This window comes from Camelus dromedarius, chromosome 12 (genome assembly GCF_036321535.1).
Source record: "Camelus dromedarius isolate mCamDro1 chromosome 12, mCamDro1.pat, whole genome shotgun sequence".
Classification (NCBI taxonomy): Eukaryota; Metazoa; Chordata; class Mammalia; order Artiodactyla; family Camelidae; genus Camelus; species Camelus dromedarius.
This window is the reverse complement of record NC_087447.1, coordinates 3,751,092-3,765,729: the sequence shown is the minus strand read 5'-3', so window position 1 is coordinate 3,765,729 and position 14,638 is coordinate 3,751,092. Positions and strand designations below refer to the sequence as shown.

Below are 14,638 nucleotides of genomic sequence, written 5' to 3'. Positions count from 1 at the left end.
AAGATGTAGAAGCTAAGATTCCTTGGCTGCCTCTCCGCCCGTGGGTGCCCTCGTGGCGTTCTCGGAAATGCGCCCATTCTCCTGGTTCAGATACAGGGTGTCACCGAACTCCAGATTCCCCCCTCCAGGCGGTCTCCCCTGGCTGCGTGTGGCCTGCCCGCCCTCCTAGCTGTCCCCCTCTGCACAGCCACCTTCACCCAACCCCCCAAATCCTGAGAGACCCACTCGGGGAGCACAGGCCCCCCTGCACCCCTCTTCGCCGGCGGGGAGAAAGGCAGCCTCGGGGCGATTTGCATTTCTATGAAAACCGGGCTTCGGGGGCAAATCCGCGCCTGCTCTGCGCGGCGCCTCCGGGATGGCTTTTGGGCTCTGCCCCTCGCCGCTCCCCGGCGCTCGGCGCCCGCGCCCCCTCCCCCTGCGCCCGCCCCCCCCTTCCCGCTCCCATTCTCTGCCCCGCTTTGATCTCTGCTTAACAACAGTAACGTCACACGGACTACAGGGGAGTTTTGTTGGAAGTTGCAAAGTCCTAGAGCCTCCAGAGGGCTGTCGGCGCAGTAGCAGCGAGCAGCAGCGTCCGCGCGCTCCGGCGAGGGGCAGAAGAGCTCGAGGGAGCGCGGGGCAGCAGGAGCTAGAGCCGAGCGCGGACCCAGCCCCGGACCCACGCCGCCCCAGGTCGCCTCGCAGAGCCCCAGCCATGGCACACCAGCTCCTGTGCTGCGAAGTGGAGACCATCCGCCGGGCGTACCCCGATGCCAACCTCCTCAACGACCGGGTGCTGCGGGCCATGCTCAAGGCGGAGGAGACCTGTGCGCCCTCCGTGTCCTACTTCAAGTGTGTGCAGAAGGAGATCCTGCCGTCCATGCGGAAGATCGTGGCCACCTGGATGCTGGAGGTGCGGGGCTTCGGGCGGCTCTGTTAACACTTTGCTGCGACTTGTTGCGCAAACCCACATTTCTTTGCCACTCATCTCCCTCCCTTCTCTCCCACCCCAACTTTGAAGTTTGCAGGAGTGTTGCTGGGAATCGTAATACCAAAATATATAGATATTGCGGGTATTTTTTGAACGAGGAGGGGGTGGGGGTGGGGTCATTAGACATTCCCTTGGGGGGGGGGCGGTCGAGGAGGGATACCTCCGGGGAAAGCCATTGCCAGGAGCACCCCAACTGGTTTCAGGGTGCAGGCCGGCAGGCTGAGCGCCCTTTGTGGCCCCCGCCTGGACCGCCACCGCGCAGCCCCCGCCTGCGCCCGAGCCCGCTGCGCCTCCTCTCCCGGCCGCGCGGCCGCTGAGCCGCCAGCTCCAGGGGGAGGGGGCATAGATTTGATTTTTAAATTAATATCCATGGACACGTATGCAAGGGCCGCTCGTGCCAGTATTATGCGCCATCTTTGTTCTTTTATTGCAAAGCAAAAGTGTTTATTAATAATTGGGGGCAGGGTGGGGGCGGGGAGCGGCCGGCGAGGCGCTTGGGGCCGCCGCGAGGGGCCGCGCGGCCACCGGGAACCGGCGGGAGGGGCGCGGGGATAGAGCTCAGGCAGTTTTGGGGGACCCCGCTCGGGAAAGGGGGCCCCTTTGTTCAAGCAGTGAGTCCCGGGGCGCCCCGCACGGCCAGCTTGGGCCGGACAGCACGCCGGGCTGCAAGGTCGCGTGGCCCCCAAGACGCTGGGGATTGACCCTCATCTGCAGGGTCTCAGCTTGGGGAACCTGTCTAGAGCGAGTCGGGGACCCGGGGCACTTTTTCAGGTCTTCAGTGGGATCCTGGGGGCACCGCAAGTATTTTAAAATAATTTTTGAAAGTGCGGCGTGGTGCCCTTGCGAGAGGGAAACGGCGCCCGCGCCCAGGGGGAAGGGGGGCCCCCGAGTTTGATTTCCTGGGGCTCTCCCCTGAGCCCTTAACGAGCTCCTGACCCCCAGGCTGGGTAAAGGGCCGCCTGAGGGTCATTTTCAGGGGTTTTTTATGTACCTAGTTAATTTTTTTATATTTTTAAATATTTTTTGAAAAGATGACGTCTGGGGAAATGCGGCGCGGCGGCCTGGGACGCCACCTTTGTGTCTCGCAGGCTCTGTGAGCGCGGCGCCCAGCCCCGCGGCCCGCCCCGTGGCCGTGCACCCCATTTGGTGCCGACCCCAGGCCTGGCGGGTCTCGAAGCACCCACGCGGGCCGGGGTCTCCAGGGTCCGCAGCCCTCGCGCGGCACGCCGCCCAGCCGTGCCGGCTCCCGCCCCCACTGTGCCAGCCTCGCGGGGACTTTCCCTTTCAGTTTCGGGGTGGGTGGGTATTGGGGGCTCTCGGAGGGGTCGCATCAGCAGAAGCTCCTGCCAGCCCCCTTTCCCGATTCTCCACGCGCTCGGGGACCCGCAGCCCTGGCGGGATCCGGGTGGGGGGCGCGAGGTCTCCGCAGAGGGGGCTCGGCACTCCCGGCGGCGGCGGCGGTCACGGCCCCCGGTGCCCCGGCAGGTCTGCGAGGAGCAGAAGTGCGAGGAGGAGGTCTTCCCGCTGGCCATGAACTACCTGGACCGCTTCCTGTCGCTGGAGCCCGTGAAAAAGAGCCGCCTGCAGCTGCTGGGGGCCACCTGCATGTTCGTGGCCTCGAAGATGAAGGAGACCATCCCCCTGACGGCCGAGAAGTTGTGCATCTACACTGACAACTCCATCCGGCCCGACGAGCTGCTGGTAACCCCGGGACCCCCACCGCCCCCGGACGCCCCGTTAGTCGCAGGACCCCGGGAGTGGGGGAGGTGCAGAGAGCAAGGAGGCCCGGCGGGCCGCCGACAGACCTTATGGCCCCAGGGAGGGCGGCCACACTGGTGGGGCCCCTCTCGAGGAGCGGGCAGGACCCCCGCCGTCCCCCATCCCCGCTGCCTCACCTCACACTTTCTTTCCGACTCCCACCACCTCTACGCCCCTAGCGCCGCGAAAAGTAGGCGGCGCGCGCCCTCTAGCGGCGGCCGCGCGGGGCCCGCACGAATTACCAGCCCTCGCGTTCCAGGTGTGGGCGGTCTTGTGGTCTCCACTGGCGAAGGATCGGCTTAATTCAGAGCGGGAGACTAAGCGGCACCCTCTCAGTTTTGATGTGGGATCGCGCGTTGGCCGCCACTTCCAGGACCCTCAACACCCCTGTCCCTTCTCCCCCAACCCGGTCCCACTGGGGTCGTCTGCGAGCTGCGCCTGCGTGCGCCTCTTTATGCTTGGCCCCCGATTTCCGCAGCAAATGGAGTTGCTCCTGGTGAACAAACTCAAGTGGAACCTGGCGGCCATGACCCCGCACGACTTCATCGAGCACTTCCTCTCCAAAATGCCGGTGGCTGAGGAGAACAAACAGATCATCCGCAAACACGCGCAGACCTTCGTCGCCCTTTGTGCCACAGGTAGGGTGCTGGCCCCGCCTCCCGCGCGCCCCTGCGCCCCGGAAGCAGCTTCTGGCCCTCTGCCTCGGTTTCCCCATCTGAGGAGCTGGCCCCTGGCGCCTCCCACTCTCAAAAGTGCTCCTCTGTCCCTTTCTGGGTAGCAGAGATCTGGGCTGTTCGTTGGGGCTCCGGGGAGGGCGGGAGGGTGTTGTCTCCTAGGGCGGGGCAGCTGAGCCTGGCCACTGCCACCATGGGGATAGGGGTGGCCAGTGGCCTGCCTGTGTCCAGCCATGTTGTGGCTTCTGCTCCCTACACCAGGCGGGGGTCACTCCATGCTGAAAGGCGTTTACCTTGGCCGGTCAGCCTGCCTCCTGCCCCCACCAAGTCCTTCCCATGTCCTCAAGGAGCCTGAGCTGCGGGGGCCCCCTCCTGGCCTCTCCCGGGCTGGGCCACCTGCCAGGGGCGCCTACAGGGGTGGGGAGCGCCTCCGGCAGGGCCTGCACCACGTGCTCTGGGCGGCCGGCAGCGGCCCTTGTGCGGGGGCGGCCAACAGAGGCGCTGGGCCGCCTGAGGCCCCGCCAGGGGCGCCGCAGGCCCGCTCCGCTCACTGCCCTGGGAGTGGCTCCAGAGGGGCCCGGGCTGGGGCTGCTGTGGTTGGCGGCAGGGGTTCCTCCCTCCCTTCCCGGGCACTGCTCTGGACTGTCCCTGGGGGCCCCTCCCTGGCTCTGCCCTGTCCCCAGCCCCCCAGGCAACCAGTCTTCAGAACCCAGCGCAGACCACAGTGTTGCTTCCTGCTTCTGCCAGCCCTGCCTCTGACCCCCCTGCAACCTCGTCCTCCCCTCTGATCCAATGAGCCAGGCCCAGGACACCTGGAGACCCTGACCAGAGGGCCCATGCCCCCATCCCGCCAGCCCTGCTGTGGGCCACCGCCACCCTGGTCAGGCCTCAGCTGTCAAATCTGTTTGGGGCTCACTCTGGGCGACCTGAGGGCCCCACAGCACCAAAGAGGGGGGTTGACATCTACCTCCTCCCCAGAAGGGACAGACCCCCCCAGCCTGACATCTTGTTGTGCCTTCCTAATACGCGAGAGCTCTGGGGGGCTGGTACTTATGGGTCAGAAGTCTTGGGAAGATTCTGCTGGCCCCTCTACCCTCTTCTGCTGCTCAAGGCACGAACCCCTTCTCTGGGTCCCTCCAAGTGAGCCATTTTGGGGGAGGGGCAGACAAGAGACCAAAAACTTCTTTGGCCTCTTTGGGTCTGAGGGCTCAGGGCGCCCTCTCCCCAGGCTTTCCTGCCCCGCAGCACAGGCCCTTGGGCGGGGGTGGGGAGCCTCTCACCCACGTCCCTTCGGCCTCCAGGGGCCAGCCCAGCAAGCGGGCAGGGAGGCATTCTCTGGCTGGGACGCCTCCGAGAAGAGAGGCCTCCGGAGACTTCCAGGCAGCCTTTTATGGAGCTGAAAGCTGTGCAGAGAAACAGCGAAGTTTCCTGTAGATAATGCGAGGAACAGTTCTTGCACAGCCTCCCCCCAGGGCGGCCCGGAGCTCCCCGTCTCCCAGGGCCCCTGGGGAGCGGGTTGTGTAGCCTTCATGGGGTGCTGGCAGCTCAGAAGCCTGGTGCAGAGGCTGTTAATGTGCTTGGTGCCAGCTCCAGCAGCTAAGCCTGGGCCCAGCAAGCACTCCTGGCCTGGGGCTGCGGCCCGAGGAATCGACACCTGGGCACACCTGGGGTGAAGGTGGAGGGATGGCTGGGGGCAACCCCAGCTTTTCGCATGCATTTACTCCAGAGTGGGGCCCCATCGGGGGACAGGCAGATCAGGGGAGGGGAGCAGCACCCGCCCCCCAGGTCCTGGTCCTGCACCGTTTGAACGCAGCTGACATGCAGCTGTGTCCTTAGTCACCACGGGGCCTCAGGATGAGAGTGACATATTACAGCCTAGAAACAAACCGGTTTTGTGAAGTGGAGGCGTGAGCAAAAGTCCTGGGAGATATTTTGCCCTCCACATGGCAAGGGTCCCTTTTAAAGGGGCTGTCGGGGGCAGGCTCTGCTTCCCCACTCTGTGCACCCTGCAGACCTGGGTTCACGAATGTGCACGGGGCGGCGGGGGGCATGTCACCCACACACTTGGCTGGGTTTTGCTCTTTTAGCACGCGTGCGTACGTGTACCCGCAGTAGAGCCTCCTGTTGCAGCGGGCGAGGCGAAGAATTAACAGTGCTTTTTGAAGCTGGCATGGACCAAGCTTAATGAGTGGGTCTGAGTGTGGGCAGCAAAGCCACGCGGCTCCGATGCCCGCTCTGACTGTGGCCCACTGGGCTGAGCAGCGGGGCAGCGAGTAGGAACCCCTGCTGGAGCTTTGGCGTTGAAATCTACACGCGCCTGGTGTAAGCAGACGAGCCCCCCAAGGCGCGTGGGCACACAGCCCGCTCCTGCCGCTCCGCCCCAGTTAGACTGGGGTCTGGAGGTGCAACAGGTCAGAACCTGTGCTCTGGCCATTTCTGTGCAGGCCTGGTTGGCCTCGATGGAGAGCTCCCATTCGTGGCTCTCATCTGAAGGGGAGAGGTGGCCTTGGGAAGAGCTTCCTTTTAAGCAGTCGGAGCGCCCAGCAGCTGCTTTTCCACCCCATCGGGGTGGCTGCCTTTCTTCTTCAGCCCCACCAATGGCACCCGCCCCCTTTAACAAGGCCCAGGCTGTTGATTCCGGGATGACATCTCAGCCCGAGGGGGCCCCACCCACTCTGTGCCTGATCACCTCCCATTCACCTCACTGGCCCCTTTTCTGGGTGCTCAGTGGCGCAGGAGGAGGTGATGGGGGCTGACAGATGCCAGGTGCCACGCTTGGCCCTTATGGGGTAGGGCTCCAGGCCAACAGGTCCCCTGGTTCAGATGCTGCTTCCTCACTGGGAGCAAGAGAAAGGCAGCCCATGGGCGCTGTGTGGCCACTTCAGTGTCCTTATGGCTTCCCCATCTCCATAACGGGTGTGGAGGGGCCACAGGCTTCCCGCAGGAGGCAAAACGTTCCCATGTCAGGGAACTGCCAGGAGGTGGCCCTGGCCTGGCGCCACCCAGGGAACCAGGGCCCCCGCTGGAGGTGGAGGGTTTCACTGCAGTTGAAGAGGTGCTGACGGGGGTGGACGAAAGTAATGGGGTATCACTACACCCTTACGGCCTCCCTGGAGGCAGGTAAAGTGGGGGCGCGCAGCTCGCTGCAGCGAGGGGCCACCCCGGTGCGCCCGAGGGGTCTGGGGAGTAGCTTTGCCCTGGGGTGAGGCCTGTAGGCTAAGTCCCTATGACCTGGCTCTGCAGGGACTTGGGGTCAGTGCTGTAGAGGGGACTCCTGCTTCCTTCTGAGTTCTCCTCCCCTTTTTTCTCCAGGCTTTTATTTTTGTAAGAACTCTTGGGCTAGAGGGAGGAAGGGAAGGACACCCCCCACCCACCCGGAGGCCGCCGCCCATTGTATCTTCCCACGGCTGTTTCTCGTTCGCTCGTCTGCTGTTTTTAATTGAGCATCACAAGCTCTCGTCCGAGCCTGGCTTCTGCCCTCGCTGGTGCCCAGGATGATGACCAACTGAGGCTGGGGTGTGGGGAGCCTCGCCCACTTCCTGACGGCCCCCTCGAAATCGGCTGTTTGCAGACCAGGGGCTCAGGGGTTCCCAGATCACTGGGATCCCGCAGCATCCCACTCACAACCCCTCTGCCTCTCTCCCTCTGCTGTAGACGTGAAGTTCATTTCCAACCCGCCCTCCATGGTGGCTGCTGGGAGTGTGGTTGCCGCGGTGCAAGGCCTGCACCTGGGAGGCTCCAGCAGCTTCCTGTCTTACCACCGCCTCACGCGGTTCCTTTCCAAAGTGATCAGGTGTGACCCGGTAAGTGACTGCTCTCGCACTGGCCTGGGGGGGGGGGGGACCTGCCAGCTCTGGGTACTGGAAGCATCTAGTGCCCTGGGGTTGGCGGGCTGGGAAGCTGCAGGTGGCTGGAGGGAAACGGCAGGGGCCAGGGCCACGTGGGGACAGGCAGCCACTTGCATGCAGAGGCAGAGACCCGGCCACGGCTCCGCCCAGGCTGTCTGGGGGCGGGCGGGTCCTCACAGACTCTGGGTGTCCCCAGGGCTCCCAGGAGCATGAACCCCTCCCAGGGGGAGCCCTCCAGGAAGAGGGGCCACAAGGCAGTCTGGGTCAATGACCTACGCCCTAACGGTGGGCGGGGCGGGGCACGGTCTCACGTTGTCCGGCGACAACGTGGATGCCCAGTAAGTGGGCGCGTTACAAGGGCCCCGCGAGGTCTGCAGCCCGCAGCCGGCCCAGCTCAGGCGGCTCGTCTTTACGGCCCTTTGAGGGGCCGCGGCAGTTAAAGCCACAGTCGGTTGTATCTTTCTTCTTAAAAATGCCATTGTCTTATTCCCAAGTCTTTTTTTCTTAAAGAATTTAAATAAGAATTACAAGGGTTCGCGGCATTTACCGAATTAGACCAGCGAGGTTTCGGGGGTGAGGGGGAGACAGGTCAGCAGCGACCCCGCTGGTGTGCAGGGTGGGAGCGAGTGACCGCCTTGGCCCCAGTCCAGGTCAGCTCTGGCTCAGGCCGCCTCCTGGTAGTCCCCCCTCGAGTGTCCAGAAGGCTCGAGGAAGGAAAGGTAGGTGCCAGGTGGAGGCCTGCCTGTCCTCTGCCGACGGCACCTGGCTGCCGCCTGTGTGTCCCCCCCGGAGGCAGAAGCGTCCTTGTCCACAGACGCAGGCAGCTCCTGGAGGCGGGACGCCTCCCCTCTCGGCCTCTGTGGCCACCTGAGGGATGGTGCATCCTTGCCGGAGGTCAGCCTCCTGGAAACGCCACCAACAGTGTGCTGTCCACAGACAGTTGTAGGACATCGTCTTGTGAACCCTCATTTGAATATTGTTTTAATTAGATCTGAAACAAAAGTGCCTCACGGCTGATGGGTGGAGGAGAAGTCGGTTGAGGCTAAAATTCATTAGCCTGGAGCACAGATGCAACTGAGCTCAGACGCAGGAAACCCTAGGCATTGGAGGCCCCAGGTCGTGGCCAGGGAGCCCAAGTATAAGCTGGCCCTTCCTGCCCTTCTCTGCTCTCAGCTCCACCCCGCAGCCCCCTGAGTTCCAGGGGCAAGTAAGCCATCTCCCCTGAGGCTGCCGTGGGGGTTTGGATCAGAGCCTGGGGTGCCCATCAGGAGTCTTGGGTTCCACACCAGACCTCCTGGGCCTCACTTTCCTCTTCTGAAGGACCATTTGCACCTTCCCTGCCTTCCTTATTTGCCATGATGGATTTCCAGAGAGTGGAGAGGAAAGCCCCCCCCCCCCACCTGGAAGGCACAGAGCCCTGTACACGTAGGAGATCCCCAGGGATTCAGAAGCCCTCCTGCCTGGCTCCACCTCTTAGGGGCCACCTGTTTCCAGCCCTGGCTAGGTGGAAGTTAGCAGCCCCTTCCCCGTGGGGGCCTGCGGCTGATCCCCATGCCTGTGAGAAAGGCGTGGGTCTGTTTCCCACGCTGCACAGGAGACTTTACCTGGTTCTAGAGTTGAGGTGTAGTAGAGTAGAGGGTGGCCTTCCGGCGGTTGGGGCGGCCTCCCCATTCAGACCTGGGAGCCGAGGCTGCCTGGGCTGCAAGAGGCGCCTTCGAGCTGCTGGGAGATCGGCCCCCAGTGAGACCAGGAGAGCCCCCTGGACTCCGTGGTTCCGCCTCCCCATTGAAAGTGCAGGGTGGTCGCCTTGGGGAGAAGTCTGCAGCGGGTGGGAGATGTGCAAGGCCAGTGCATCTCCCAGGACGCGGGCCTGAGCAGGAGAGGATGGGGAATAAAGGGTCCGGGTCCCCCCCGGGGCCACCCAGCATTCATTCTCGGTCATGCACGGCCAAACGCTTTTGACGGCCATTCATCACGGCCGGCTGGGTTCACCACGAGGGCTGATGTGGCAGAGGTTAAGTCCGAAAAGCAGGGCTCAGAGGGCCTCCCTGCCCTGGATCAGATGGTGCTGAATTGGCTGGGGGCAGCGGTGGGGCTGGTGGGAACCTGGAGCTGGAGAGCAGAGCCCTGAGGAGGAATTCCAGCGAGGGGCCTGGGCCCTGCTAGGGACTCGGGGCAGGCAAGGCAGGCGGGCAGCGAGCAGCTGCGTCCTCGGGAGACCTTCCATCCTGAGTGGGTTCACCACTGCCTGGTTGATGTGGGGGCCCCTCGGGGGACAGCTGGTGGCCAAATGGGCCCACACTGTCAGTCCTGGAGCCTGGGCCACAGCTTCCATGTCTTCCTTCCCTGGGTCTGGGGGAGGCGGTGTTTTAGGGTAGCATCAGGGAGGGACCCCTCACTGCAGGCCCCCTTCTGAGGACCCCCATCTCGCCAGGACTGCCTCCGTGCGTGCCAGGAGCAGATCGAAGCCCTCCTGGAGTCCAGCCTGCGCCAGGCCCAGCAGCAGAACCTGGACCCCAAGGCCGCAGAGGAGGAGGAGGAAGAGGAGGAGGTCGACCTGGCCTGCACGCCCACCGACGTGCGGGACGTGAACATTTGAGGGTGCTCACTCCGGGGACAGAGCCGCTCAGTCCTGGCCACGACCTGAGGGAGAGCGGCCTGCCCCTCACTGCTGGTTTTCTCTTTCCTCTTTCTCCCTTCCGTCTCTGACTTAAGCAGAAGAAAAAAAAAAAGTACCCGAAAGCCGGTCTTTAAAGAAAAAAAAGGAGAGAAAAAAATAGTATTTGCGTAACCCTGAGCTGGCAGGAGGGGGGTTGTGCTACAAAAATAGAGGATTTTATACCCCATAATCAACTAGTTTTTATATTAATGTGTTCGTGTCTCTGTTGTAAGGATAGGCATTATTAACACAAGGAGCAAGTCTACAGGGGAGGAGTAGGTTTGATTCTTTATGTGTTTAAAAGAAACAAACAAAAAAAGCATAAAAACGGTTTAAAAAAAATAGAAAAAAAGTCCACAGCCCGTTTTTAAAGTAGAAGAGGGTTTTAGATAGAGAAATGTACCTGTGTGCTTCTCCTCAGAGCACAGCTTTAAAGCGGTTCTAGGCATCCTGTATCTTGCTTTTATGCATGTAGTCACTTTATAAGTCATTTGTGCGTGTTTATTTTATTTCGTAGGTAGGCGTGTAACCTTCCCCTTGCCCATGGTTGATGTAACCTCTCGGCTGGCGTAGCGTAGAGTTCAGCATCCTCGAGGGCTAATCCTCTTTCTTCCTGTGGACCGACCACCTGAGCGGTTTGTCGGGCGCCGGCCAGCGTAGCAGGGACGGAAAGCCACCTCCGACTCCCAGCGTCCGCTACCGCAGAGAGAAACCGCGATAGTGACCTAATATATTCTATTTTTATAATCTTCCTATTTTTGTAGTTACCTGTTTATGAAATGCTGGTTTTTCACCCAACAGACCTGCAGCCTGCTCACGTCCAGGTGAAAGCCACAGCTTTTTTTTTTTTTCCTTCTCAATATTCCAAAACCGTTCCGTTTCAAAGCACTTTCAATCCCGTAGTTCTAGGCGATCTCTGCTGACGTGTGTGGAGGGGGGCGGGGGGTGGGGGGGCGGAGCAGTTTCTTAATGGAATGGTTTGGGAATATTCCAGTGCTTGTGTGCAGACAGGATTACAGGGCAAGTGCATGTCACTATGGTGTGAGCGAAAGGGGGATGTTTTGGAAGGCTAGGTTCCGGTCAAGAAGAAAATGTGCATTCTTACATTGCCAGGATGGTGTGTTCCTTTCCTTTTCTGTAGAGCAGTTGAAGTTTTAGGAATCCTTTGGTGCCAACTGGTGTTTGAAAGTAGGGGCCTTAAAGGTTTACCTAGAGAGCCAACAGTTTCAGGGTTATCTTTAGATGTTTTACAATGGAAGGGTTTTAAACACTAAAATATATAATTTATAGTTAAGGCTAAAAAGAATATTTATTGCAGAGGATGTTCGTAAGGCCAGTATGATTTTATAAAGTAATGCAGTCTCCCCCTTGATTTACACACACATACACACACACACACACACACTTTCTGCCTTAGATGTTGCAGGTGTAGTACAGTTTATAAAAGTTAGGTCCTTTTATAGGAGAGGAAAAAAAAATTAAGTCCCAAGGGAAAAAAAAACAGACATTGATTCGGCTGATCTGGCATGTTTTCGTTCCCGGAGTGACGCAGTCCGAGGGCGTCGGAGTCCCAAGGACCATTAGGATGCTTGAAACAAGTTCAGTTCCAATGCATTCTTGCCCCCGTCCCCTCCTTTCAAAGGAAAATACAGCAACCGACAGACGATTTGCACATCTTGGCTATGTACCTTTTCGTAATTATTATGTAGGGGGCGTCTGGAGGGAGAGAGGAGGTGAGGGAGGAGTGTGGGGAGGGAGGCGGGTGGGACCACGCTTGGGACAGGCTGCAGCTCCGCTGTCTTTGTTTTCTTATTCGCTGCTACCGATGACTTCCCAGACCGGTTTGGAAACAGATTCATGTCGCTTTTGTGTCTCTTTCACATTGTTTTGCTGCTATTGGAGGATCGGTTTTTTGTTTTTGTTTTTGTTTTTGTTTTTTTTGGTTTGTTTGTTTTACAATGTCGGATAACTACCATGTTCTCGTTTTGATTTTCTCATAGAAAAATGTATGACAGAGGCCTTTTTTTGGTAGGTTTTGTTTTTGTTTTTTTGTTTTATGTGATCAGTTTTGACTTAATGTGATTACTGCTCTATTCCAAAAAGGTCCCTGTTTCACAGTACCTCATGCTTCACTTAGCCATGTGCAGGCCAGGCGGCCAGGCTCCGGCTGACCCACGGCCTCCCGCTTCGGCAAACAGACATGCGGACGCGATCCCAAGAAGGGGCGTGGTGGGTCCCCCCGCTGGGGACCCCGGGCGTCTCGGAAGACAGGCTGTGACCTTTCCTTTGCCCTGTGCCTGTTACGCTGGACTCTCCGTCTGACCTCGGATGTCCCATCATAGTGGTTTTGACACCTGTGTCGTCCTGTGCGTATAGCTATGAAAAGTTGCATCATCATCATTATTATTATTATTGTAACAAGTGCGCCTTCACGTGCCACCGTGGTGCTGTGCTTGAGGACTCAGTCCCTGGGGTGATTGGAATAGCTTCTGCGATGTGTTACTGTTCGGGGTGTTACTGTTCGGGGTGTGTTGAGTCTGTTATCACGGACTAGTGTTCTCTGTCTTGTTCTGTTCATTACAGCAAAATGCTAATTTAAAAAGACTACAGATCTCCACGGAGCCAGCTCACAGAGCTGTGCCCCCAAGAGCCGCCTAGCACGCTGCCGAACCAAAAGGAGTTGCACCGGCTGGTCTGCCAGCCCGTGAGCGCCAAGGCCATGGGCAGGCCCGCCCGCCCTACCCGCGCCTGCGGGAACACGGCTTCCGCTTACCTCAACCATTCTGCCTGCGGCATCTCTGTCTGAACCAAACGGGGGTCTCTGAGGGACCGTCTGTCCGTGGTGGGGGGTGGACATGTATGTGCTCAAAGGCCGGTGGGGGGTCCGGGAGCGCAGGGAGTCTGTCCCGTGACCGGCGAGTCTGAGGGTCCCGGCAGGCAGGTGCTTCGGGTCTGTGTGTTTTTCGTCGCACACCACGGTGTTTCCCAGCACAGACATGTAACCAGCACGTTTCCAGCAGGAAACAAGACAAACGTGAAAAGCCTAGAAATAAAATTGGTAAAACCCCAGTGCAGTGCCTGCCTGTTTCTGGGGTGGGCAGGGAGTCGGGGCTGGAGGCCCCAAGCTGCCAGTTCCTTGGGTGGGGGTGGTGGACAGGCTGGGGCCCCTCCTTGGCATCGCTGACATCTAGGGCCAGGTCATCCACCATCAGGGGCTGTCCTGTGCACTGTGGGGTGTTTAGCTGCCTCTCTGGCCTCCACCCACTAGATGACAACCAAAGATGTCTCTGGACATAGCCAGCTGTCCCCAGGTGACCAGGAGCATAAGATGCCCTCCCGGCTGGGTACGTGGTGGGAGGGCCCTGTGGATCCCCAGGAGGGAGGCCACTGAGAAGATACTGGGGAGGCATGTGCAGGCAGCCCCGACCATCTCAGACAACGGCTTCTGGCCTCCATAATGTGACCACACCATTGCCTGGTGACCAGACCACGTCTGGCCAGATCACCCTCCCAGGTTACCTGCAGATAGGAAAATAAAGTCTACATTCGTTAACTCTCTTCTGGTGCAATCATGGCCCTGAGGTGCCCCAAGCTCAGGGAGAGCAACTCAAGTGTCGGGGCGTGGTCCAGTGGCCTTTCACATGGACCCAGCAACCTGGGAGGCTGAGTGGACACCTGTGACGCCCACCTCTGGACATCTGCCACATTTCCAACTCCGGGTGGCGGTGGGGAGCAGAGAGTGAACCTTGGTTCCAGCTCTGTGGGGCTGAGGCCTCTTCCCAGGGCCTGGGGTTCCCTGATGCACCCTCCAGCCCTCGCTGAGAATTCAGCGAGAGCTCGGGAGCCAGGAGGCGGGAGCCAGGAGGCGGGCCAGGTCACATGCCAAGGATGTCCCTCCTTGTCAGGTCAGTTCACTCCAGCCTTTAGGAAGTGCCACCTGTCCGGGGGGAACCCACGAGGTCAGGGCGCCAGCCTCAGGCAGGGCAGATGGGATGTGAGGCCAGGACCCTACCCTGGAGCCTGCGGGGTGCTCAGAAAGGAGTCCCATACAGCAGGAGACCAGGGACAGTCGGAGCCGCAGGAGGCGCCCTGAAGGCCAGGTCCCCGATGACTGCAGCATTGCGGCGGTGCAGTCCCAGGGACACACCATCTGTGTCATCATGGGGAGAACTGGGGGTGTCCGGTGACATCGATGGTCTGTCTCCCCAGACCACATGCATGTAGTAGGGCCCAAGCGGTGGCCTCGGGGTACCCTGAGGAGCAGTTTCAGGAGGAGCAGGAGTAATATTCTGGTTGTATTAAATTCAAGCAAGAATCCAGGCAGAGGAGGCAGGAGAGCCGCCCGCTCTACACACAGGAGGCCAGGCCCGTGGGGCTGTTTTACGGTTTCTGATGTTTCAGATGGAAGACCTATTTGTAGGCTGGGGGGTCAGACAGTGGGAAGGAAGAGGGAGTGAGGGTGCAGAGGGGACGAGGGGTGGCAGGGCAGGGGGTGCAGAGGGAGGAAGCCAGGATGGGATAAGATGCGTGGCCGTAAGTACACAGAGGGTTTGGGCTGAGTGAGGAGGGTCCCAAGTCCCCCAGGGCCATCTCTCCACCTGTGAAGCCCCCATGAGGAGGGGTCAGTGGGCGCCTCTTGGTTATGCCGTGGGCACTGACCTCTCAGACCACAGACATTACCTTGGGCAGCTGTGTCCCCTTGTGGGGTGGCAGCCAAGGCCTTGTCCCC

At 60.2% G+C, this 14,638-nt stretch overlaps 1 protein-coding gene across 2 annotated transcripts; it reads left to right on the top strand.

The window, feature by feature from the left end:
• Positions 1-450: 450 nt before the first annotated feature.
• Positions 451-12,978, top strand: CCND1 (cyclin D1). Of its 2 annotated transcripts, XR_010383289.1 has the most exons (6): positions 451-892; positions 2,456-2,671; positions 3,207-3,366; positions 7,057-7,205; positions 9,685-10,733; positions 12,013-12,978. XR_010383289.1 is itself a non-coding variant. In XM_031448069.2 (5 exons), exons 1-5 carry the CDS (start codon positions 695-697, stop codon positions 9,847-9,849), a joined length of 888 nt encoding a protein of 295 aa, XP_031303929.2. In that variant the 5' UTR covers positions 451-694; the 3' UTR covers positions 9,850-12,978. The 2 variants fall into 2 exon arrangements, 1 of the variants encoding a protein (XP_031303929.2); XM_031448069.2 differs by having other exon boundaries at positions 9,685-12,978.
• Positions 12,979-14,638: the final 1,660 nt, after the last annotated feature.